The following is a 27635-nucleotide window of genomic DNA, read 5'->3' as shown; positions in this document are numbered from 1 at the left end:
GATATGAGCCTGCAGACTTTGCCCCTATCCTACGCCTTGGACCGGACCCTCTCCTACTCCTTCAAGGCGTTCCTCCCCAATAGGGGCCCAGTTATGAGCCTTCAGACTGTGCCCCTATCCTACTCTTTGTCCAGATCCTCTCCTATTCCTTCAAGGTGTTTTTCCCCAATAGGGGCCCAGATATGAGCCTGCAGACTTTGCCCCTATCCTACGCCTTGGACCGGACCCTCTCCTACTCCTTCAAGGCGTTCCTCCCAAATTGCAGGAGGGTCCTAGTCATGAACCTTCAGACTGTGCCCCTATTGTACTACTTCAGCTGAGTTCTACCCAATAAGGTCCAAGTCATGAACATTCAGACTACGCCCCTATTTTACTACTTCATCTGAGTTCTACCCAATAAGGTCCCAGTCATGAACCTTCAGACTGTGCCCCTACTGTACTACGTCAACTAAGTTCTACCCAATAGGGTCCCAATCATGAACCTTCAGACTACATCACTGTTTTACTACTTCACCTGAGTTCTATCCAATAGGGTCCCAGCCATGAACTTTCAGACCTCCCCTCTATTTTACTATTTCAGTTGAGTTCTAGCCAATAGGATCCCAGTCATTAACCTTCAGACTGAGCCCCCAAATTACTCCTTCAGTGCAATTCTTCCAAAAAGGGACCCAGTCATGAACCTTCACTACTGGATCCCTATTGGGAAGAAACCCATCAAAAAAGTGGGAAAGGTCTAGAGGCGAGAGATGTGCAACATTCTGGCTTTATGAATTTGCACTACTTGTGAGTACAAATGAAGTTTGTTGGAGGTTAGGAGGAACTGGAGAAAAAAAAATTGGCAGCAAGCTAGTAAAAAGTGTGCTAATCAACTTTATAAATAGGCCTCTGTGGGGCAAATAAACTATTGGTGTTAGCTAATATATTAGGTACACAGGGTGCAAATGGTGCCATGCTCTAATGGAGGGGGGGGGCGGGTTGGTCTTCAATCTTCATTTTTAAGGCAACAACCCTGTAGGAAAAAATAAACCTGCTTGATCACTTTCATAAGAATCAAATGTTTATAAATCCACAGGGCAGGCAAATGTTATGACAATCGTACTAATATATATAATATATATATATACACACACAGTAATATTTATCAAGGTGTGGATTGAAAACTGGTAGTAATTTGATTGGAGCATATCCCACTGGGGAAAGTGTGGGAAATCTGATGAGCAAACCGGTAAAATAAGGCAATGATCTTCGATTCAGTCATTAGCTACTTTCCGGCATTTTAGAGGGAACCATTTTCCAAAAAAAAAAAAAAACCTGGCCATGTGATTTGGTTCTACGGTTAGAGAATACTTTCCTGGTCTATTTCTTCCAGTTCTGATGAGAATCCATCCAAAAGCAAACTGCAATTGCAACTCATGGATCCCAGTCTAAATATCTGCTAATCCATTTCTCCAATTTTACAGAGAATCCCTGCTTTACAGTATCGTATTCATTTATGTGAGAATCCTTACTATAGTATTCAGCAGTCAAAACCCTCTACCCGCTGTCTAAAAAAAACATCCTTTCTCCACGTTTTTATTCTTTTATTTTATTAAAGGCTACAGCTATTCACACAAGATGTCCACTGTCCACCTATGGCTAACATAAAATAGAAACTTAAAAAGCATAAAGGATAAAAATAAAAGGGTTTTGCACATTCAAGTAAAAGATAGATTGGTTGATATGCAGACTGGCAAGGCTTGGGTGGTCAAAAAATACGTGTTGGATGTTTTTTGTGCTATGAAGCTCTTCTCTCTCTTTTTTTTTATTTTTTTTTAATTTTTACTGCAACAAAGTTCTTGGCTTTTTTGTTACTGCAATGGAGCTCTTGACTTTAGTTAGAGGCATGGACCTCTTTGATTCATTTAGCACAATAGACTTCTTGGCTTTACTTAGCACAATTAAGCTCATGGCTTAATTTAGCACAAAGGAGCTCTTGACTTTACTTAGCATGATAGAGCTCTTGGCTTTACTCAGAACAATGGAGCTCTTGGCTTTATCCAACACCATGGAGTAAAGCTTGGCTTTAGGAAGCCTGGTGGAGCTTTTGGCTTAGTTAGCATGATAGAGCCCTTGTCTTACTTGGTGCAGTGGAACTTTTGGTTTCTTTAGCACAGTGGTGCTCTTGGCTTTACACAACAGAGATCTTGGCTTTACATTGTGTGAGATTTTGGTTTACTTTGCATGATAGAGATCTTGGCTCATGTGGTGCGATGGGACTCTTGGCTTTACTTAGAAAGATGGAACTCTTCACCTTAGAAGGCCCTACAGAGACCACTAATAATCCACACTGGACAGTTATTTAAGTGTTTATGGTGCAAAATCTATACAAACGGCAAGTATTAAAGCTGTTCATTCTACTTTAGGCCTAATCTTAGGGTAACAGCTGAAAACTAGGTTAAAATGCCTTCCAAAACATTTCAGTATCCAATAGTTAAATGATCAGATATGGTAAACCTTCTCATCAGATGTGGTCTTCATACGATGGCTCTAGAGCTGCCAGTATAACAGAAGGCCAGAAGCTTTTTTGGCAATAAGCATCAAAGTCCGTCCAAGGCATATCAATTACTTGGTAGTCTGATGATGCCAAAGTCCAACTGCGGTTTGCCAGAACCTTACCATTTTAGTATTCCAAAAGCCTTGTCTTGTTTTAATGATTGTTTAGATCCAGTAACCAGTCAGGATGGAATCCTTATTCTTTAGAGCACACCATGCGAATCTACAAAAATACAAAATTCGCAAGGCCTGATGACCTCACCAACAGAATGGTGCAAAACGTTTTTTTTTTTAAATCTGTAATATGACAGTCATGTATGCATGAAATAAAAAACACAAGAAGCTAGAGAGGAGAATTTATACCAGGAATACCAAGAACTCTGGTCAGTCTCCTTGGGTAACATTTTATCAATGAGCATGTCATGCCTCCTATATATACTATATGGCCAATGGTATGTGGACACCCCTCCAAATGACTGAGTTGAGGTGTTTTCAGTGAAGGGTACAGCATAAAAAACCATTTTAGAGGATTGTGCACTTCCAACCAGTTTGCACAAAGCCAGTTCTATTGCCCTGAGCACAAAGCCAGTTCTATAAAAACATGGTTTGAGGAGTTTGGCGTTGAAGAACTCGAGAGGCCTGCACGGAGCCCTGACCTCAACCCTACTGAACACCTTTGGGATTAATTGGAACGTTGATTGTGAGCAGGTCTTCTCATCCAACATCAGTACCTGAACTCACAAATGCTCTTTTGGCTCTATGACTGCAAAATCCCATATTAATATTCATGAATGGAATATCCATCATGCTCATGCAGGTGTGAAGGTCAGGTGTCCACAAACTTCTGGCCCTATAATATACACATTGTTCATCATCATGTAGTATAATGTTCCTAGAACACTGGGGGTTTGCATGTTTTAATGAATGCCTCCACAGGGTCCCAAACAAGTTGATTACTCAAATAACTTAAGTCTATGGAAGGAATATAAAACAATCCAATTATAATAACAAATTGACTCCTGAATGACATTTAATGTACACACAGTTCTACATTGAAACTCTATCGGCAGGACACCATAAAAAGTATTTTTTTTTATACATTGAAGAATAGAGGCGTAGTGTGAATTCCCAGCATTCCCCCAGGCTGCGCATACATTATTGCTGTTAGAATAGTGAGGGGTGGCTGGATGCAGCCCAGTAATGGAAGAGCCCTTGAATGTGGATGATATATGAGGGTCAAAGAAGAAGTCGCCGTACCTCATGCCAAGATTGCTCAGTCTGCTTTAATTTCATCTGCCTGACCAAGAAACACAACAGGGTAGCTTTGCTAAAACTGGAGAGAGCAAAATCTGGTACAGCTAGGCATGGTAGTCAATCGGCTTCGAACCTCAGCTTGTTCAATTAAGCTTTGGCAATAAAACCTGGATGCCGATTGGTTTCTATGCAGATCTGCACCAGATTTTGCAGCATGCAGTTTTAGTAAATCAACCCAGTTGATTCAAATCAAGTGTCCAGAATTACCACTTGCAGCCACTGGGTGGTTTTAGAGTTCTGGTCTGACTAAATCATTCATTTCTAGTGTGTGTATATAGGACAGCTCTGGGTCTCAGTATTTGTTCACCCCAACAAAACGTGCCAAAAGTTACCAACCTAGTGAGAAGTGAAGAGATTGGTGGAAAAAAGCAGTGATTTAAAAAAAAAAGCCACCCCACCAATGAATTTACCTCTTCAACCTTCCTGCACTGAATATAACAGGCTACATCATGTTTAGAGTCCACTGGATTACCAGCAACAATCTGGGTGGGAAAAAAGTTGCTATAAACCAGCGAGACTGACCTCTGAAATAGAAATGGGCAGCACAGTGGCTAAATGGTTAGCACTTCCGCCTGGCAGTGCTCGGATCAGTGGTTCGAATCCCAACCACAGCACCACCTGCCTGGTGTTTGCATGTTCTCTCTGTGCCTACGTGGGTTTCCCCCGGGTACTCCAGTTTCCTTGCACGCTCCAAAGACATGCTGGTAGGTGAATTGGCTCCTGTCTAAATTGTCCCTAGTATGTGTATGTATGAATGTGAGTTAGGGACCTTAGATTGTATGCCCCTTGAGGATTAGGGACTGATGTGAATGTACAATATATATGTAAAGCGCTGAGTAAATTGACGGCGCTATATAAATACCTGAAATAAATAAATAAATAATAATAGGGGGGAGTTTTTGTCACTTGTGACAATGTAGGAGGAGTACGCATGGGGGAACTGGGCAGTTTATAAGAGATGTGAGCTTGTCTCTCTGTTATTACTGCACTATGCAACAACAGTGGATCTGTTTCAGATGATAGCTCTGCCAGCTCTGGCTTGGCATATGGGAAGGCTGTAGGTCACCAATCGCACCTCTACTCCTGCAACATGACACCGAAGAAGCACAAAGACAGCACCATTCACACCTCTGAGGCACACCTCGCACACTTCACAGGACATAACATTGGTTATCACTACAGCAGATGGGAAATTAAGACGTTGGTGGTGGAGGAATTCACAAGCAAGTTCTGGGCAGGTAAGAGTAATTTTCTGGTCGGCTCGATGGTTCATCACCGTCCATCCCTAAGAGGGGGGGCGCTGTAGTCTGGTGTAGGCAGATGTAGAGTCGCAGTGGATTCCTCTCTCTCTCTCTCGACATATTACAGGTGTTTGTGATTTGTGACATGGGGTAGGAAGTTGTGTGGATCTCCTGCAGGAGTGGGGTGTAGTGGACCAGGGGATTGTTGGGTGTTGGGTCAGTGCTTTTTACCAGATCCCACTGGATCTGCCTCCAGGGGGTGCCAGGATCCTGGCTGAGGCTCGTTTTGGGACGTGGTCATCAATCTGAGCACCTAAAGAGAGACAGAGATATCATGAAAACATCATCACTGATAACTTCAATCATATCCAGGAGGTAAGAGGTATCGAAAGCCAAAACGTTTTCAGTTAGACCCTTTGTCAGATTTCTGTACTCGCTGCGGAGATTCATCCTCTCTATCTGTCCGAGTTGTCACCAATTCAGAAAGTGATGGGAAATCCAAATGTTGAGTTGTCACTGGAACAGGAATATTTCCAATGAATACTCAGAGATGATGGTGGCAGCTGGGTTTGGCCATTTGAGCTTGTAGCTGTTGATGAGCCATATGTATTTATTCCAGACTTCTAAAGACATTAGGTGAGGATGTTTTGGAGGAGGAAAGGCATACACGTTTAATGAAGCCTGGCACAACTTGTATGGTATGTGCTTTTCTGCGTTTTACACATTATTATCTTTCTAATCATCATTAGGAACATCCCAAAGAGGGCTTATGACCCTCGCGTTATACAACTAAGCACTGCTTACTAAAGTCCAACCCTTTGATGGGCAGCACAGTGGCTAAATGGCTGGCACTTCCGCCTGGCAGTACTAGGGTCATTGGTTAGAATCCCAACCACGGCACCACCTGCCTGGAGTCTGCATGTTCTCCCTGTGCCTCTGTGGGTTTCCTCCGGTTACTCCAGTTTCCTTCCACACTCCAAAGACATGCTGGTAGGTGAATTGGATCCTGTCTAACGTGGCCCAAGTATATGTATGTGTGAATGTGAGTTAGGGACCTTAGATTGTACACCCCTTGAGGGTTAGGGACTGATGTGAATGTACAATATACAGTTGCAAGAAAAAGTATGTGAACCCCTTGGGATTACGTGGAGTTTTGCATGAATTGGGCATAAAATGTGCTCTGAACGTCATCTAAGTCACAACAATAGAAGAACACAGTCTGCTGAACATAATGCTACAAAAACATTAGATGTTGCCATGGTTTAATTGCACATAACATGTAAACATTCACAGTGCAGGGAGGAAAAAGTATGTGAGGCCCTAGCTTAATGACTTCTCCCAGAGCTAATTGGAGCCAGGAGTGAGCCAACCTTTACTCCAATCAGTGTGATGATATTGGATGTGTTGCTGACAGCTGTCCTGCCCTTAAAAAACACACACCTGTTTTGGGTTTACTGGTTTCAAGAAGCACTGTCTGATGTGAACCATGCCTCGCAGAAAAGAGCTCTCAGAAGACCTGTTGACTTGCATGAAGCTGGAAAGGGTTACAAAAGTATCTCTAAAAGCCTTGATGTTCATGTGTCCACGGTAAGACAGACTGTCTACAAATGGAGAAAGTTTAGCACTGTTGCTACTCTCCCTAGGCGAGGTCGTCCTGTAAAAATGACTGCAAGAGCACAGCGTAGAATGCTGCATGAGGTAAAGAAGAATCCCAGAGTGTCAGCTAAAGACCTACAGAAATCTCTGGCACATGCTAACATTTTTGTTGACACATCTACAATAAGGAAAACATTAAACAAGAATGGAATACATGGGAGGACACCACGGAGGAAGCCATTGCTGTCCAAAAAGAATATTGCAGCACGTTTGAAGTTTGCAAAAGAGCACCTGGATGTTCCACAGCACTACTGGCAAAATATACTGTGGACAGATGAAACCAAGATTGAGTTGTTTGGGAAGAACACACAACACTATGTGTGGAGAAAAAAAGGCACAGCACACCAACATCAAAACCTCATCCCTACTGTAAAACATGGCGGAGGGAGCATCATGGTTTGGGGCTGCTTTGCTGCCTCAGGGCCTGGACGGATTGTTGTCATTGATGGGAAAATGAATTCCAGAGTTTATCAAGACATTTTGCAGGAAAACGTACGACCATCTGTCCGCCAACTGAAGCTCCGCAGAGGATGGGTGATGCAACAGGACAATGACCCAAAGCATACAAGTAATTCAACAAAACAATGGCTGCAACAGCACAGAATACGCCTTCTGGAGTGGCCCAGTCAGAGTCCTGACCTCAACCCGATTGAAATGCTGTGGCATGACCTTAAGAGAGCGATTCACACCAGACATCCCAAGAATATTTCTACACTGAAACAGTTTTGTGAAGAGGAGTGGTCCAAAATTACTCCAGATCGTTGTGCAGGTCTGATCTGCAACAACAGGAAACGTTTGGTTGAGGTTATTGCTGCCAAAGGAGGGTCAACCAGTTATTAAGTCCAAAGGTTCACATACTTTTTCCTCCCTGCACTGTGAATGTTTACATGTTATGTGCAATTAAATCATGGCAACATCTAATGTTTGTGTAGTATTATGTTCAGCAGACTGTGTTCTTCTATTGTTGTGACTTAGATGATGTTCAGAGCACATTTTATGCCCATTTCATGCAAAACTCCACGTAATACCAAGGGGTTCACATACTTTTTCTTGCAACTGTATATGTAAAGTGCTGTGTAAATTGCAGACGCTACATAAGTACATGAAATAAATAAATATACTTGCAGCCAATACTAGGTAAGTGTTATGTTATGATATGTGCATCCTGCACTCTTTATGTTTGCTTTCTCCCTGGCGCTTTACATGTTAGTCCCTCCATGGGTCGCCCCTCGAAATTGGGGAGATTCCTTTTGTCTCCCCTTCCCCCCCCCCCCCCAACTGTTGGATACTTGTTACGATTATTAATTAATTTGATGTCAATACTCTTACCTTAGATTTGTTTGTTTATGACTGTATTTCTATTGTTATAGTGGTTCAGCTAAAGCGTGGATCCTGAGGAAGCAAATGCAGCGAAACGTGTTGATCCTATACGCTCATTCTGCATCTCACTGCTATTTGAATGTAACCACATGCTGATATCTTCATAGATCATTTGGTTTTAAAATGTGAAGTGTGACTTCATTTTTTATGATGAACCACTAAAAGTATATATATATATATATATATATATATATATATTTTTTTTTTTTTTTTTTTATTACTGTTGTTCAATGTGATATTACAGATTAATCCTCCCGGTGGCTGACACACACAAATTCCCATTTTCATTGGAGATAGAACAGGACCACTTGGTTTGACCGGATGCAACTGTAGACTCCTGTTCTAGATATATGCTGGGATAGTGCCATGCCAGGGGTCCATATATTAAATTCCAGACATATCTTACATCTTATAGATACAGATTATTTCCCTCACTTTACATTGATTTTCTCTTACTTCCTGCCATGTCTACAGAACAGGATGTGAAGAGAAATCACTCCATTGGCACACAGACCAAAGGAAAAAAAAATCCAACAGAAGGTAACCGTTCCCTACTCTATCCATAATTAGTATACAGGCATACCTCGGTTTGCGAATTTAATTCGTTCTGCGGGACTTTTTGTAATGCACAAAATTCATAAACCGAAACGTAGTTTCCCATAGGAATGCACTGAAAACCAATTAATCCGTTCTGGAGGTCAGAAAAAAGTATTTTATCTGTTCAAAACTCGACATGATTAAAAATTAATTTGTAAACGCATTGAAAACCAATTAATCCGTTCCAGAGGTCAGAAAAAAGTATTATCTGTTCAAAACTCATTTATAAAGTGCACTTTAAAGGCATAAAGGGACATGATTAAAAATTAATTTGTAAATGCATTGAAAACCAATTAATCCGTTCTGGAGGTTAGAAAAAAGTAAAAAAAAAAAGTCTTATCTGTTCAAAACTCTTTATAAAGTGCACTTTAAAGGCATAAATACTGTACAGGGACATTATGATTATACAGGATTTATACAGTTTATATAGTTTGCTCAGCGCTTTACAATATAACGGGAGACAATACAGCAACAATACAGTTCAATACAAGAGGGGAAGGAGGGCCTGATCCTGGGAGCTTACAATCTAGGAGACATGATTAAAAATTAATTTGTAACAAATTAATCCGTTCCGGAGGTCAGAAAAAAAGTCTTATCTGTTCAAAACTCATTTATAAAGTGCATTGTAAAGGCATAAAAGGTACATGGTTAAAAAAAATTGTAAATGCACTTAAAATCAATTAATCCATTCCGGAGGTCAGAAAAAAGTAAAAAAAAAGTCTTCTCTGTTCAAAACTCTTTGTAAAGTGCACTTACAAAGGCATAGTACTGTACAGGGGCATGATTAAAAAAAAATTGTAAAATGCATTGAAAACCAATTAATCCGTTCGTATTGCGAAATAAATTTGTAAACCGAGCCATTATTTTCAATGGATTTTCATTCGTAAACCGAAAATCCCATTAACCGTGGTGTTCGTAAACCGAGGTAAACCTGTACTTTAACCACTTGAAGACCAAGACCATTTCTGGCACTATTTGTTTACAAGTTACAATAAGAATAAGAAAATGTCTTAGAACCCCCAAACATTATATATGTTTTAAAGCAGAAGCAATGGAGAATAAATTGGTGGATTTTACAATTTATTGATATCACACAGTATTTGTGCAGCATTTTTTTAAAAACGCTTTTTTTGGGGGGGAAAAAATACACTATTTTTAATTATAAAAGCAAAAAAAAAACCATATAACCTTTTTTTTTTTTTTAAATATATAACATAATGTTAAACCAAATAAGTAGATATCAAACATGTCCCGCTTTAAAATTGCGCACACGTGGAATGGCGACAAGCGATGTAAATTTTACTATCCATAGGTGACGCTTTAAAAGCCTTTACAGGTTACCACTTTGGATTTACAGAGGAGGTCTGGTTCTAGAATTACTTTGGCCTGAGGAAGGAGTGTGCATGCTCCGAACGTGCGCCATATTTTAACAAAACTCTTTAATCTTTCACAAACTCGTGCAGACTCCACCTCCGCAACATCGCCAAAATCCGCACGTTCCTAACCCCAGAAACCACTAAACAGCTCATCCACTCCCTCATCATATCACGACTCGACTACTGCAACTCCCTCCTCACTGGCCTGCCTCGCCGCTGGCTATCACCGCTTCAGTCCATCCTGAATACGGCTGCCAGACTCATTCACCTTTCCAACAGCTCCATCTCCGCCACCCCCCTCTGCCAATCCCTCCACTGGCTTCCGATTGCCCAACGGATCAAATTCAAAATCCTAACACTGACGTACAAAGCCGTCCACCACACTGCCCCGAACTACATCACCGACCTAATATCCAAGTACCGCCCAGCACGCACACTCCGCTCCTCACAAGACCTCCTTCTCTCTAGTTCCCTGGTCTCCTCCTCCCATGCCCGCCTCCAGGACTTCTCCAGGGTGTCACCCATCCTCTGGAACTCCCTGCCCCAACCCATCAGATTATCACCTACTCTCCTCTCCTTTAGGCGCACCCTGAAAACCCATCTCTTCAGGGAAGCCTACCCCACCCCCTGCTAACTTGCCGACCTCCTCCACTCTTCCTACCACTCCATCCCCCACAGTTATCTCCTCCTGTGCCACCATCCCCTCCCTCCTAGATTGTAAGCTCCAAAGAGCAGGGCCCTCGATCCCCTCATGTTTTGCATTGTATTGGTATTGTTCTGTCACATGTTCTGTCCCCCTCTGTAATGTACAGCGCTGAGCGAACTATTGGCACTTTATAAATACTGTATAATAATAATAATATTTGGAGATCCGGTCCCAAGTGACACCATCTTACAGAGCCTCCCTGCGCCTTTCTGCCACCCCCGAGCCCTGGAAACCACCGGAGTGGCGGGGACATACAGGAGTACCGCACAGGACCATCAGCATCACCGGACCTCTCACATACCGACATGCCTGTTTTATTTCATCTCTTGTGTGTTTTTATCATTAAATCAGCCTGCTATTTAACAGTCTACAGTTAGAGTGGCTCCGCCGTTTTCTCTTCTCTCCTATCTATCCGCACTAGAATTACTGCCCATGATCTAACGTTCACGGCGATACCTCACATGTCTGGAACGATCGCTGTTTGCATGCGTGCAGGGCCGACGCCTGCATTCGTCTTTGCGCATGTGGGGCCAACGCCTGCGTTCGTCTTTGCGCACAAGCAAGGGCGCACTTTACTTTTTTTCCCAATTATTAATTCATTTTTACACTGTTGCTTTCATTTTTTTAAATAGCTTTTATCGCTGTCGCTAGGAATGTAAACATCCCCTGTGACAGCAATAGGCACGTGACAGGTACTCTTTAAGGAGGGATCTGGGGTCAATAAGACTCCAAATCCCTCCTCTGCACTGGAAAGCATTCAGAACACCAAAATCGGTGTTTTCGAATGCGTTTGTTTTTAAAAATGGCGCTGTTGACATCCGGGTAATCCAAAAGTGACAGATCAATTTTTTTTTTATCCTTCCTCAGTGTTCGATGTAGAAGGAAGGGAGAGGGAGGAGTGACACAAAATCAGCGAACCTTGCTTGGTTGTGAAAGGTCCGCTTTAAATTCGGACTGCAGCCCAACCTGTCTTGAAAAAGATGCACAGGGCGGCACTCAGCACTCAGAAAATGCCAACTGCCCAGCTGTCACTGAGAATGCTTTCTATACCGATGACCCGGAACTAGTATGTGACAAGTGAAGTCCCGGCCGCACTGCAAGGGTTAAATACTCATTTTCTAGGGGGATAGGAGGGTGAAATGCGTACCTAATTCCTTGTTCCCACCAGCTTCCTCCATATGGCCTGAAGTCGCGTCACTTTGCTGCATGATCAGTCGCAGAACTCCAGCAACACCACATACAATTCAGAGCCCCAGTGTAAAAGTAACGTTTTAGAGATACCGGAAAAAAGTGGTTCTAAAGGTTGATTTTTTTTTTCTAAATAACAAAGTTATACTTACCTGCTTTGTTTTGCACAGAGCAGCCCTGATCCTCCTCTTTTCAGGTCCTGGCTCCTCCCCCCAATTGCAAGCCTCTTTTCTAAATGGGCATTCAGGCAGGTTCGCTCCTGAGCCCCGCTCCTGTGAATGGACCTTCACACACACAGAGCATGGCTTGCCCCCCTGCCTTCTTTGGCTCATTGGCTGTAATTGACAGCAGCAGGAGCCAATGGCCTCCGTTGCTGTGTGAGCCAATGAGGAGGAAGAGACCAGGGAGAGCTCTCCATGCACATCGCTGAATCGAGATGGAGTTCAGGTAAGTATAAGGGGGGCTGGGGGGGGGGGGTTACCTCAATGCATACAATGCATTAAAGGAGAAGTACAGTCAAAGCTCTTTTGGGTGTACTTCTCCTATAGGTCACAGGAGCTCAGTTCGTTCTGCCCTCCTGTGACCCGTTTTCAGCTGACAGAGGCCTGAAGCCCGCTGTCGGCTGATGTCACTCCCTGCCCCAACCCATCAGATTATCACCTACTCTCCTCTCCTTTAGGCGCACCCTGAAAACCCATCTCTTCAGGGAAGCCTACCCCACCCCCTGCTAACTTGCTGACCTCCTCCACTCTTCCTACCACTCCATCCCCCACAGCTATCTCCTCCTGTATCACCATCCCCTCCCTCCTAGATTGTAAGCTCGAAAAGTCGGGATCCACCCCAGAGTCTGGAGCGGCACTTAGCTCGGCCTCTCAGCAAGCCGCTGGGAGCCTGAATCAGACGCTCCCTCCTCCTCCACAGCCCAGCGCTCCAGTGAGAACTGGGGGGGGGAAAGCTGAGCAGAGAGCAGTGACTGATAGTCACCGCTCTCTGCTCACAGCGGAGATGAGAACTCAGCGATCAGCAGTCATGTGATCGCGGAGATGAGAACTCAGCGATCAGCAGTCATGTGATCGCTGAGTTCTCACCCTTAGAGCCAACGGGGGACCGATGCTGCATCCACCTAGGTTAGTATGATTAGAAAAAAAAAATTATCATACTTCTCTTTTAAAGGTAAGAAAAAAAATCTTTTGCCTTTAGAACCCTTTTAAAGTAGCTCAGTGTACACATTCCTCCCCACTTACCGGACAGGCTGAAGCTGGACTCGTGGAGGTCCCGCATGCCTCCGTGACGGGTGGTTGGCCGAGTGGGAGTGTCTGCCAGCGGACTTCCTGTCTCTTTCTTCCCAGCATGCACCACGACAGCTACATCTCCCTGATACGGGGTGCGGTCTACGCACTTTAGGCTCAGGATCTGAATGAAAGGAGAGAGATTACTTTTTTTTTTTTTTTACACATGGTGGAACACAGTGCACATTCCTTCTATGGCTGACTTTACAATGTTATGTTTTAAAGTGTAACTAAACCCAGGACCCTGCATTCACTATATCCGGTCTCCCCGGACCCTGCATTCACTATATCCGGTCTCCCCGGACCCTGCATTCACTGTATCTGGTCTCCCCGGACCCTGCATTCACTATATCCGGTCTCCCCGGACCCTGCATTCACTATATCCGGTCTCCCCGGACCCTGCATTCACTGTATCCGGTCTCCCCGGACCCTGCATTCACTGTATCTGGTCTCCCCGGACCCAGCATTCACTATATCCAGTCTCCCCGGACCCTGCATTCACTATATCTGGTCTCCCCGGACCCTGCATTCACTATATCCGGTCTCCCCGGACCCTGCATTCACTATATCTGGTCTCCCCGGACCCTGCATTCACTATATCCGGTCTCCCCGGACCCTGCATTCACTATATCCGGTCTCCCCGGACCCTGCATTCACTATATCCGGTCTCCCCGGACCCTGCATTCACTATATCCGGTCTCCCCGGACCCTGCATTCACTATATCCGCTCTCCCCGGACCCTGCATTCACTATATCCGCTCTCTCCAGACCCTGCATTCACTATATCCGGTCTCCCCGGACCCTGCATTCACTATATCCGGTCTCCCCGGACCCTGCATTCACTATATCCGGTCTCCCTGGACCCTGCATTCACTATATCCACTCTCCCCAGACCCTGCATTCACTATATCCGCTCTCCCCGGACCCTGCATTCACTATATCCGGTCTCCCCGGACCCTGCATTCACTATATCCGGTCTCCCCGGACCCTGCATTCACTATATCCGGTCTCCCCGGACCCTGCATTCACTATATCCGGTCTCCCTGGACCCTGCATTCACTATATCCGCTCTCCCCGGACCCTGCATTCACTATATCCGCTCTCCCCAGACCCTGCATTCACTATATCCGGTCTCCCCGGACCCTGCATTCACTATATCCGGTCTCCCAGGACCCCGCATTCACTATATCCGGTCTCCCCGGACCCTGCATTCACTATATCCGGTCTCCCTGGACCCTGCATTCACTATATCCGCTCTCCCCAGACCCTGCATTCACTATATCCGGTCTCCCCGGACCCTGCATTCACTATATCCGGTCTCCCTGGACCCTGCATTCACTATATCCGGTCTCCCTGGACCCTGCATTCACTATATCCGGCCTCCCTGGACTCTGCATTCACTATATCCGGTCTCCCCGGACCCTGCATTCACTATATCTGGTCTCCACAGTACAAACAACATGGAAATGCAATTATTTTAGTAAATGTAAACTGCTAAATACCTTTTCTAATCAGCAGTATATAGCAGTCTTGTGACTTCTATCAGTGTCCAGCAGAGCACTGGTTAAAGCTTGCAGGAGGAGTTTTCATTCTGCTCTAAGAGAATGCAGAACCCCTGACCTGACAGTGCTGATTGGCCCTGTGCTGATCACATGAACTCTCCCAAGAAAAAAAAAAACCTCTCTAGCAATACACAATAAACTGAGCATGTGTGGAGTATCAGGAGATAAGAGGGGGACACTGGAAGAAGGGGAGGTTCAGAGAAGACAGGATCAAACAGCCATTTTTACACAATTCAGAGGAATAACCCCTTAGGTTCCACAGTGAGTATAACAAGCATGCTTTACTGCATATACAGACTGATTTTACTGTTGTGGGTTTAGGAACACTTTAAATGTACAAGGAGAATGTAAAGACTTTTATCTTTTCTAACCTGTAAATCAAGCAACATTGTCACGTGGAGTGCCGGCTATTGATATGGCTTGTTGTCCATGTGATGAGCAACACTGCAGATCGATGAACGAACGCTCACAGTGTTACAGTTTTATATCAATTCAATGATTCTGTTCTGCGATCATTTACCATACAAAGCTGCATGTCTGTGAGCAAAGATCTCCAGCTAGTGGTGAGTCAATGGAATTGTAGATAATAGACACCAATCAGCCACATCATTATGGTGACCCACGAAACCACTTAAAGTGGAACTTCACTCTCTCAAACAACACGGACTATTTGTGATCCTTAGGCTGTTAGCATTAGTAAATAGATAGGAAGGTATATCCTATTTACTTGTTTTAAACTTTTTTTCCCACATTTCTTCAGTTACTTCCTGGTTTCATGCCTAGGCAAATGATGTCATACATCCCACAAGAAGGAAAATATATCTGAAATATATTTTAAAAATATTCTTTACAAATATATTGACATATGCTGTATTTGAAATACTACAATTTTGTCCATATTCAATATATTTCAAAATATATTGCAATTAAAAAAAATATATTTACTGTATGTTGAAATGCGTTTTTATTACAAAATATATGAAACATATTTTTAAAAATACATTTCAAATATACTTTAAAAATACAAATCTACATTTTGGAGTGCATTTACAAATATATGTAAAAATATATGTTAAAATTACTTTTTTCAATGTAAAAAAAAAAATCTGAAGAACATATTTAAAAAAGGTATATATTTTTTAAATATATTCTTCAGATTTTTTTTAACATATAAAAAAGTCATTTTTACATATAATTGTAAATGCATTCCAAAAATGTAGATTTGGATTTTTAAAGACATACAATATATTTGAAATGTATCTTTAAAAATAGTTTTCATATACAGTCAGGTCCATAAATATTGGGACATCGACACAATTCTAACATTTTTGGCTCTATACACCACCACAATGGATTTGAAATGAAATGAACAAGATGTGCTTTAACTGCAGACTGTCAGCTTTAATTTGAGGGTATTTACATCCAAATCAGGTGAACGGTGTAGGAATTACAACAGTTTGCATATGTGCCTCCCACTTGATAAGAGACCAAAAGTAATGGGACAGAATAATAATCATACATCAAACTTTCACTTTTTAATATTTGGTTGCAAATCCTTTGCAGTCAATTACAGCCTGAAGTATGGAACGCATAGACATCACCAGACGCTGGGTTTCATCCCTGGTGATGCTCTGCCAGGCATCTACTGCAACTGTCTTCAGTTCCTGCTTGTTCTTGGGGCATTTTCCCTTCCGTTTTGTCTTCAGCAAGTGAAATGTATGCTCAATCGGATTCAGGTCAGGTGATTGACTTGGCCATTGCATAACCTTCCACTTCTTTCCCTTAAAAAACTCTTTGGTTGCTTTTGCAGTCTGCTTTGGGTCATTGTCCATCTGCACTGTGAAGCATCCAATGAGTTGTGAAGCATTTGGCTGAATATGAGCAGATAATATTCCCGAAACACTTCAGAATTCATCCGGCTGCTTTTGTCAGCAGTCACATCATCAATAAATACAAGAGAACCAGTTCCATTGGCAGCCATACATGCCCACGCCATGACACTACCACCACCATGCTTCACTGATGAGGTGGTATGCTTAGGATCATGAGCAGTTCCTTTCCTTCTCCATACTCTTCTCTTCCCATCACTCTGGTACAAGTTGATCTTGGTCTCATCTGTCCATAGGATGTTGTTCCAGAACTTTGAAGGCTTTTTTAGATGTCGTTTGGCAAACTCTAATCTGGCCTTCCTGTTTTTGAGGCTCACCAATGGTTTACATCTTGTGGTGAACCCTCTGTATTCACTCTGGTGAAGTCTTCTCTTGATTGTTGACTTTGACACACATACACCTACCTCCTGGAGAGTGTTCTTGATCTGGCCAACTGTTGTGAAGGGTGTTTTCTTCACCAGGGAAAGAATTCTTCGGTCATCCACCACAGTTGTTTTCCGTGGTCTTCCGGGTCTTTTGGTGTTGCTGAGCTCACCGGTGCGTTCCTTCTTTTTAAGAATGTTCCAAACAGTTGTTTTGGCCACGCCTAATGTTTTTGCTATCTCTCTGATGGGTTTGTTTTGTTTTTTCAGCCTAATGATGGCTTGCTTCACTGATAGTGACAGCTTTTTGGATCTCATCTTGAGACTTGACAGCAACAGATTCCAAATGCAAATAGCACACTTGAAATGAACTCTGGACCTTTTATCTGCTCATTGTAATTGGGATAATGAGGGAATAAGACACACCTGGCTATGGAACAGCTGAGAAACCAATTGTCCCATTACTTTTGGTCCCTTAATAAGTGGGAGGCACATATGCAAACTGTTGTAATTCCTACACCATTCACCTGATTTGGATGTAAATACCCTCAAATTAAAGCTGACAGTCTGCAGTTAAAGCACATCTTGTTCGTTTCATTTCAAATCCATTGTGGTGATGTATAGAGCCAAAAATGTTAGAATTGTGTCGATGTCCCAATATTTATGGACCTGACTGTATTTTGTAATAAAAACACATTTCAACATACAGTGTATATATATATATATATATTTATTGAAATATATTGAATACGGCCAAAATTGTAGTCTTTCAAATATATGTCAATATATTTGAGAAGACTATTTTTATAATATATTTCAAATATATTTTTCTTCCATGTGGGATCCCGGAGTCTTCAGGAGGGAAGGTTGGGTTCTCAGCTCAGCCTATGCCTGAGCTAAGGGCAGAAGGATTCCAGGAAGTAAATGATACATGAATCCTGACTGTCCTCTCCGTTATGACACCATCTGTTTGCTTCCTTTGCTCCTGCTGACATATGTGGGGCAGCACAGTGGCTTAATGGTTAGCACCTCCGCCCTGCAGAATCAGGGTCACCGGCTCGAATCCCAACCTCAGCACCACCTGCCTGGAAACCGCAGGCCCCCCCATGCACCCCCCAAAGACCAGCCAATTGGCTCCTGACCAATTTGGCCCTAGTATGTGTATGTATGAATGTGAGTTAGGGATCTTAGATTGCACACCCCTTGAGGGTTAGGGACTGATGTGTAAAGCACTGTGTAAATTGACAGCATGTTATAAGTACCTGAAAAAAAAAATTATATATATATATATAAATATATATATATATATATATATATATATAAAAGAGTATATATAAAAGAGCACCCGGCCTCCCTCCACTCGGCTGCCGACCGCTTACACGACAGCATCCTTCCACTGTCATGTCCTGACCTAGCCACCACCGCGTACAACGACTCACTATCAGCTACCCTAGACTCTCTGGCACCCCTCACCACACGCTACATCAAACCTAGACCGCTCCAACCATGGCAGAACGACCATACTAAATGCCTCAAACGTCGCAGTCGTGCGCTGGAGAGACTATGGCGCAAAACCAGGTCCCCTCATGCATTCTTCCTCTACAAATCTGCCTTCCTCACCTACACCTCCTCCCTCCACGCCGCCAAGCAGGCCTACTTCGTTAACCTGATCAACACACTCTCCCTCTGCCCTCGCCGACTCTTCTCCACCTTCAACTCCCTGCTCTCTCCCTCCCCTCCTCCACTCAGTACCTCACTTACCGCCCACGAGATTGCCACTCATCTCCACAACAAGATTGACACAATCCGCAAGGACATAGTCAACTTGCAATATACCTCCCCATCTAGCCTCCCCCCTTCCATCACCCCCTCATCTCTCCCCTTTTCTGACCTCGCAACGGCACTTCCCCCCACCACACCCAAGGCCCTGCCTACCGTAACACCCCATCACTGCACTCCTTCAGCCCTACTACCACTGAGGAAGTCACCAGAGTCTTCTCAGAAGCCCGCCTCACTACCTGGACCCTATCCCCTCTCAACTCCTCCGGTCACCCCCCTCTTCCCTCATCCGCTCCCTTACCCACATCTTCAATCTCTCCCTCTCTACTGGCGTCTTCCCCTCCCCCCTAAAACATGCGCACATCACCCCCATACTCAAAAAGCCCTCCCTGGACCCCACTGACCTCAACAACCTCAGACCAATTTCCCTGCTGCCACTCACTTCCAAGCTCCTTGAGCGCTTGGTCTTCGATCGCCTAAGCGCCCACCTAACTGACAGCAGCCTCCTTGACCCACTACAGTCCGGCTTCTGTCCCCTACACTCCACCGAAACTGCCCTCCTCAAAATCACCAACGATCTACTAACCGCCAAAGCCAAAGGCGACTACTCTGTCCTCCTTCTCCTAGACCTCTCCGCGGCCTTTGACACAGTCGACCACCCCCTCCTCCTTAATAAACTACTCTCCCTTGGCATCAGAGACACCGCTCTCTCTTGGTTCACGTCCTATCTATCCCAACGCTCCTTCAGCGTTTCCTACAACGATGCCACCTCCTCTTCCCTCCCCCTCTCTGTTGGGGTCCCCCAGGGCTCTGTCCTTGGACCCCTTCTCTTCTCCATCTACACTTCCTCCCTTGGCAAACTCATACACTCCCACGGCTTCAACTACCACCTCTACGCTGATGATACTCAAATCTACCTATCCACCCCTCACCTCACCCCCACATTCTCCGCCCGCATCACTCACCTCCTAAACGACATCTCTGACTGGATGTCGCTCCATTTCCTCAAGCTCAACCTCTCCAAAACCGAGCTTCTCGTCTTCCCCCCAGCCCGCGCCCCCCCCCCCATCCTTTTCATCACTACCAACAACACCACCATCAATCCCGCCCAGCAAGCCAAGGTCCTTGGCGTCATTCTGGACTCAAACCTTTCCTGTCAACCTCATATCAAATCACTTACAAACACATGCAGGCTCCACCTCCGGAACATCGCCAAGATACGCTCCTTCCTTACCCCAGACACCACTAAACTACTCGTACACTCCCTGATTATCTCACGCCTTGACTACTGCAACTCCCTCCTCACCGGCCTACCCCAGTGCAAACTCTCCCCGCTTCAGACCATCCTGAACTCAGCTGCCAGACTCATCCACCTCACCAGCCGCTCCACCTCTGCCACCCCCCTCTGCCTCTCCCTCCACTGGCTCCCCATTGCCCAACGCATTAAATTCAAATTGCTCACCCTGACCTATAAGGCCATTCACAACACTGCCTCTAACTACCTCACCGACCTGATTCCCAGGTACCACCCTACCCGTACCCTTCGCTCTTCACAGGACCTCCTTCTATCTTGCTCCCTGGTCTCCTCCTCCCACGCACGACTGCAAGACTTCTCCAGGCCCTCCCCCATCCTCTGGAACTCACTACCCCAATCCATCAGACTGTCACCTTCCCTCCTCACCTTCAGGCGCTCCCTGAAAACCCACCTCTTCAGGGAAGCCTACCCCACCCTCACCTAACAGCCGCTGCCCTTCCCTCCTCCTACCACTCCATTCCCCTCAGCCACTTCCTCCTGTACCACTACCCCCTCCCTCCTGGATTGTAAGCTCGAAAGAGTAGGGCCCTCTTACCCCCTGTGTGCTGTTTGATGTTACTGTACTGTTTCATGTATTGTCCCCCCCTCTATTGTACAGCGCTGAGCAAACCCTTTGGCGCTATATAAACTCGATAAATAAATAAATAAATAAGAGTATATCCTCAGCACAACCTTTGTTCTCTCTGTTTGCATCTGTAAGTGTGTTAATATATATGTACTAAAGTGTGTGTTGCATGAATGTAAATGTCTGAAACTGCATACCATATTATTCGGTATTTTTCTGTGCTTTTAGCAGCTAATCACAACAGTAACCCCTGAAGAAGCTACAGCACGAAACGCGTCGGGACCTGCCATATTCCCCCTCTCATAGACTGGCACATTGTCGGACTTGTGGCAAGCATTATACTGTATCATGTATCTATGTAACGGGGAAGTACATTCTGGGGGTTGTGATATGGAGGATAAATACGAGGTTCTGTTGTTTCAGCATGCTTTGATCTTATTACTCTGGGGGAATATGTAATACCCCATTCATTTTTAATCAAACAGTATAATAAAAGTTACTTATTTTATTATAAAAAGTGGTTGTCATTGTTCTGTGAGAAGGTATCAGCACCTTTAACCCCTTAATGCTGACGTCACACAAATAAGTGGGCTCACAGAACTGGGCATTTTGCCGTGGGGCCGTATATTTGTGTACCTGTCTTTCTGCTGGGAGCGCGCCGCACAGCCTGCTCCCAGCACAAAGAACTGAGAGCCCCGGGTCCCGTTCTAATGATCGGGACCCGGGACTCCCGATTCCGGGTCACATGATCGCTGTGATAGCCTATGATTGGCTCAGGGGAAAAAAAAAAAATCACTATTTCTCTATGGAGACGGTTCACATCTCCACTCCATGTTTGCCTGAAGCAGAACGCCTGAAGCTCAAAAAAGTTCTGGAGCTACTTTTGTAGCTCAAATTGGGCAGAGCTGCACATTTTTGGCAAGTTTACCTAGCAACAAATGATGCAATAGATGATATTGGGCACAATTCACTAAGCTGTATTTTATCAAGTCATGCAGTATTTTAGTAGTGAAACCCATGCGTTCATGTTTTAGCTGTGAGTGGGGTTCTCCAACTGACAGCTGAATGTAAAAGAATTGCCGGCAATTAAAAAATTATTTAAAAAACGGTGTGGGGTCCCCCCTCCATCCATACCAAGCCCTTGAGGCTGGTATGGATTTTGAGGGGAACACGCAAAAAAATCCATACCAGACCCTTATCTGAGCATGCAGCCCGACAGGTCAGGGAAGGGGGGGGGTGAACGATCAAGCGCCCCCTCCTGAACCATACCAGGCCACAAGCCCTCAACATGGAGGGGGTTCACCCCCCAAAAGCACCTTGTTCCCATGTTGATGGGAACAAGGGCCTCTTCCCCACAACCCTGGGCTGTGGTTGTGGGGGTCTGCGGACGGGGGGCCCCAGATCCTGCCCCGCCCATGTGAATGAGTATGGGGTACATGGTACCACTACCCATTCACAAAATAAAAACTGTAGTGTGAAAAAAGACAGGAGACATCTTTGACAAGTTCTTTATTAAAATAAGAAAACGAAAAGAAAGTCCCCCGAAGTAGATCCAACGTCAATCACGATGCCCACCGCTGCCACCAGACAAAAAAAAAAAAGGCTCCGCTCCCGACACTGGCCCCCACCGTCTGACTCTTCCGCTGGCTTAGCAGTTCTTAAATATGGAAAGGGCAGGGCAACCGGGTGACATCACCCATGTGACCCAGCCCCCGTGGGGCATGCTGGGTCAATGTCACACAGGGCCAGGTCACATATGTGATGGTCCCGCCCTTTACATATTTAAGAACTGTCAAACCAGCAGTGCAGTTAGACGGCAGGGAGCCAGTGTTGGGAGTGGAGCCTTTTTTTTTTCTTTTTTCGGGATGGTGGTGGCTGCGGGCATCGCGATTGACGTTGGATCTACTTCGGGGGACATTCTATCATTTTCCTTCTTTTAATAAAGGACTTGTCAAAGACTGTCTCCTGTCTTTTTACACAATATAGTATTTTTTTTTTTGTGAATGAGTAGCGGTACCATGTACCCCATACTCATTCACATGGGGGGGGGGATCTGGGGGCCCCCTTGCAGACTCCGATAAGCCCCCTGCCCACAGACCCCCACAACTACAGCTCAGGGTTGTGGGGAAGAGGCTCTTGTCCCCATCAACTTGGAGACAGTGCTTTGGGGGGGAGCCCCCCTGCCCCAAAGCATCCCCCCCCATGTTGAGGGCAAGTGGCCTGGTACCTGGTATGGTTCAGGAGGAGGGGGGTGCTCGCTTGCCCCCCCCATTTCCTGACCTGCTGGGCTGCATGCTCAGATAGGGGTCTGGTATGGATTTTGAGCTGGGCCCCACGCCATTTTTTTTTTAACTTTGGCATGGGGGTTCCCCTCAAAATCCTAATTAGACCCAAAGGGCTTGGTATAGGTTGAGGGGTGGGGAACCCTACATCATTTTTTGTATTATTTTTTTAAAAAAATTTTCTTACATTCAGATGTAAGTGGGGAATCCTGCTGATAGCGGATTACTCATAGATCGTTAGGGACTCAAAGGCCCAGTTTTCTCTATTGGCTAATAAAAACCGGCAACGCTCAAAAAACAGCTAAAATACATGCAAAAAAACGCGGTAAAGTATACATGAAAAATCATGCTAAAAATGCTGAATAACACCACGCTCAGATGTGAATGGAGCCTAACTGACAATTGTGCGGTCATGCAACGCTGCATCCAAATTACATTTATGTCCTTTTTTTCCCACAAATGGAGCTTTCTTTCAGTGGTATTTGATCACCTCTGCATTTTTTATTTTTTGTGCTCTAAAACAAAAAAAGACTGACAATTTTGAAAAAAATTATATTTTTGACTTTGTTATAAAGCATATCCAATAAAAAAATAAAATGTTGTCATAAATTTAGGCCAAAATGTATTCTGCTACATGTCTTTGCTAAAAAAAAATCCAACAAGTGTATATTAATTGGTTTATGTGCAAGTTATAACGTTTGCAAATGGAGGTATATATACTGGAATTCTTAGATATTGTTGTTTACTAGTAATGGCAGCGATCAACGACTTATACCGGGACTGTGGTGGACATTCTGACACTGGGGGGGGGGGGGAACCAGTGGCGGACTGACCATTTGGAAACTCAGGCACTGCCCGAGGGCCCGGGGTCAGTAGGGGGCCTCATGAGATGCCCCTGGTACCTTTTTCATAGGCTTTTTTGAGTTTGGGTAAGGACACAGGGGCCCTATGATCCCCTAATGCCCGGGGGCCCTATGAGTTGTCAGTCCGCCCCTGGGGGGAACTGACTGTCAGTGACATACCCAGTGACACCAATAAAGTGATCAGTGCTAATAAAAAGCACTGACACTTCATTGGAAGTTACCAGTGGTCCCTTTGGCCTCTGTTTTGCGGAGAGTCAATATGGTCATGCTCATGGAACGTATTCAATATACATTGTTAGATAGGATTCATTTATTCAACGGAAAATGGGATGGTTGGAAAACACATCGACACTTACTGTTCGATTGATGGTCTATCATAGACTGATTTGTATTGAATCCTTGCTGGTTATGTGGTTGTTCTGCCCATCTTCCTGCCTACCTTTATCATGTACTTGATCTTTATTTTTCTATGATTGTGTTTTATATTACTGTTCATTACCTATGTGCCTTTTTCTTGATGTATGTTATACCTCATGAAGTTGTGCAATTTTTGCAGTCTCTCGCTCAATAAAAATGTTTTTTAAACAAAAAACACTCGCACTAGGGGCGGACTGACAACTCATGGGGCCCCCGGGCAATAGGGTGTCATGGGGCCCCTGTGTCCTTGCCAAAACTCAAAAAATCCTATGAAAAAGGTACCAGGGGCATCTCATGGGGCCCCCTACTGACCCCGGGCCCTCAGGCAGTTCCCGAGTTTCCAAATGGTCAGTCTGCCCCTGACTGGCACTGTACTAATGACACTAGGCAAGAAGGGGTTAACATCTGGGGCAATCAAAGGGTTAACTGTGTGTTAGAGAGTGTTTTTATGGTGTACTGTGTGCTGTTTTACTAAGCAGACCTGCTGCTTTCTATCTCTCTACTGTGCAGAGATAGAAAGCAGCATGTCCATGTTGACAGGAGAGTTTACACACATATCACTCCCCTCTCAGCTTCGCAGATGATCACTGAGTCCCGTCATCTGGAATCCAGTGATTGACATCCTCAGCAGCCAACAGGAGCGCAGGTAGGGCGGGACACGTACACCCCCTACCCAGATATGCAAAATCGCATATATTTACGTGAAGCTGCCCTGTAGCAGTACATCTGCTATGGGGCGGTGGGCAAGTGGTCAAATGATACATGAAGCTCCTGCCCTTACTTAAGATGGCCACTGCCAGAAATGCCAGGGGGTGTTCTTCAAAATGATTATATATTGTATACTGTCTGATTAAACTGGTTGCGAAGGGGTTAACCCTTTGAGGACCAAGGGACGTATTTGTCCCATGTTTTTAATTGGTGTATCATCTGATTAAGAACTCTTCTTTTTTTTTTTGGTTTGAGTCAAAATATTAGTTCTTATCAACAAACAACAAATGGATCTAGCTTTTTGCCAATTATTTCATGAAATGGCTTAGTTACAGCAACTGAAGTGTACGAACTTTAAAAACAAAAAAATTGATTCTTTTGGCGCTCCAAAATCTTACGGTCCTCAAAGGGTTAACATCTAGGGGCAAACAAAGGGTTAAATGTGTAATGTGTGTATTGAGCGCTGTATTTACTAATAGATCTCATTGTTTTTTACCCGATTTGCAGGGATGAGAAGCTGAAAGATCCTTCCCTCTGTACACCCCAAATTGATTGTCAACACAAGACTCTGGGCTGCGATTGGACAATCACAGCAGGCGAGGGGGAGGTGGGGGGAGCCCATGCTTGTGCCCTAAACCAGGAAGCAGCCAGCAACGTACTTTTCCTGCGTGTCATCAAATTGAATTTTGCACTTTTAACACGTATTCGGTTGGATTGAATGATTCCTAAAGGGGCAGTACACATTGCTTTTATTTATATAAAAAAAATCCAAAGCATTACCAAAAAGATGGAAAAAAAACCCGCCTACCTACCTTGGAGTCTCCCTTCTTCACCTAGAAGCCAATGATATGAATTGTGTGAGATCCTGGGAAAGCTGAGGATAGCAGGCTTTGCAGGAGCTCATCATCGGGGGATTTGGGATGCTTGTTGGGTGGAGGGGGGTACTGCGTAGCTCATCTGCAGCGGACTGCAAGGTCTGCATCATTAATATTATTACCCCATTTTCCATGACACCCTTCTCCATGCAGGGCTGCTGTTAGAAACCTTGGGGCCCCATACAGCCAACCTTGCAGGGCCCCCACTTCCAAAAAAAACATAGTTTACTATGCTTTAGTTATGAATGTACATAGTTATTGATTGGTACTGATCACTCATTGTGTTCATTCAGGAAAGGAAGGGGATGCTAAATATGATATATTTACCGGACCCTTTACCCATTCTCCATCCTGAAAGATCTTTTTGTGTGCTTGCAGCTGCTGAAAGGAGAGGGAGGCTTGCAGCACTGTGGGGGTGGGCGCACAAAGGGGGCCTGGGTCATTACTAGAACCGATCCCCTGTATGGCTTTCTCTGCAGCAGCTGAAAGTCAGCAGGAGGGAGAGGAGAATAAGTCAACTTTCAGCTGCTGCAGAGAGAGTTATACAGGGGATCGGTTCCAGTAATTACCCCCTCCCAGCATATCAATCACCGTCCCTGCCACCCTCCTGTCTCCATGGCACAACTACTCACCTTTTCTTTCTGGATCATCTTTTTATACAGGAAGTCAGGGTAGGTCCTCATCGGGAAGAAGGAGCCAGAGCCCTCGGCACACATGAAGGCGCCATTCTCATACACCACGCGGCCATGGCTAATGGTGACCAGCGGCACTCCGTGGCATCGCATGTTCTCGTAGGGGTTGAAATCTCCAGCCTGGACCTGGGTGCTGGCAGAGATGGTCCTGCAGAGCAGATAAAAAGAGACAACCTGCAATAAACAGCCTACAGGACTGAAAGAAGCAATATATATGACGTCAACATAACATTTCACCCTGACCACTGTACAGATGAAGAAGGGGAGATCATTATACAAAGTCTTCAATCGGTACAGCAGCTGGAGAAGGAGAGAGCTCACTGTGAACCTACACGGATTATACCGCCTGAGCGTTCCGCTATTGAGCTCAGCTGGAGAAGAAGAGAGCTCACTGTGAACCTACACGAATTATACCGCCTGAGCGTTCCGCTACTGAGCTCAGCTGGAGAAGAAGAGAGCTCACTGTGAACCTGCACGGATTATACCACCTGAGCGGTCCGCTATTGAGCTCAGCTGGAGAAGGAGAGAGCTCACTGTAAACCTACACGGATTATACCGCCTGAGCGGTCCCCTACTGAGCTCAGCTGGAGAAGGAGAGAGCTCACTGTGAACCTACACGGATTATACCGCCTGAGCGGTCCGCTACTGAGCTCAGCTGGAGAAGGAGAGAGCTCACTGTGAACCTACACGGATTATACCGCCTGAGCGGTCCGCTACTGAGCTCAGCTGGAGAAGGAGAGAGCTCACTGTGAACCTACACGGATTATACCGCCTGAGCGGTCCCCTACTGAGCTCAGCTGGAGAAGGAGAGAGCTCACTATGAACCTACACGGATTATACCGCCTGAGCGGTCCGCTACTGAGCTCAGCTGGAGAAGGAGAGAGCTCACTGTGAACCTACACGGATTATACCGCCTGAGCGGTCCGCTACTGAGCTCAGCTGGAGAAGGAGAGAGCTCACTGTGAACCTACACGGATTATACCGCCTGAGCGGTCCGCTACTGAGCTCAGCTGGAGAAGGAGAGAGCTCACTGTGAACCTACACGGA

General features: G+C 44.9%; 1 protein-coding gene across 1 annotated transcript in view; it reads right to left on the bottom strand.

Moving 5' to 3' along the window:
* Nucleotides 1-1559: 1559 nt before the first annotated feature.
* DPYSL5 (dihydropyrimidinase like 5) overlaps nucleotides 1560-27635 on the bottom strand; it is a 191861-nt gene continuing 165785 nt past the window's right edge. Inside the window, exons 11-13 of the mRNA XM_089659025.1 lie at nucleotides 26529-26736; nucleotides 13235-13403; nucleotides 1560-5400 (exon numbers count right to left, since the gene is read on the bottom strand). Of these exons, the coding sequence (XP_089515151.1) occupies nucleotides 5315-5400; nucleotides 13235-13403; nucleotides 26529-26736 (463 nt within the window). The 3' untranslated portion in view covers nucleotides 1560-5314. The remainder of the gene's footprint in view (nucleotides 5401-13234; nucleotides 13404-26528; nucleotides 26737-27635) is intronic.

This window comes from Staurois parvus, unplaced genomic scaffold, assembly GCF_062004578.1.
Source record: "Staurois parvus isolate SC_StPar_1 unplaced genomic scaffold, SC_StPar_1.0 ptg001130l, whole genome shotgun sequence".
Taxonomy (NCBI): domain Eukaryota; kingdom Metazoa; phylum Chordata; class Amphibia; order Anura; family Ranidae; genus Staurois; species Staurois parvus.
This window is presented reverse-complemented; position numbering and strand designations above follow the sequence as displayed.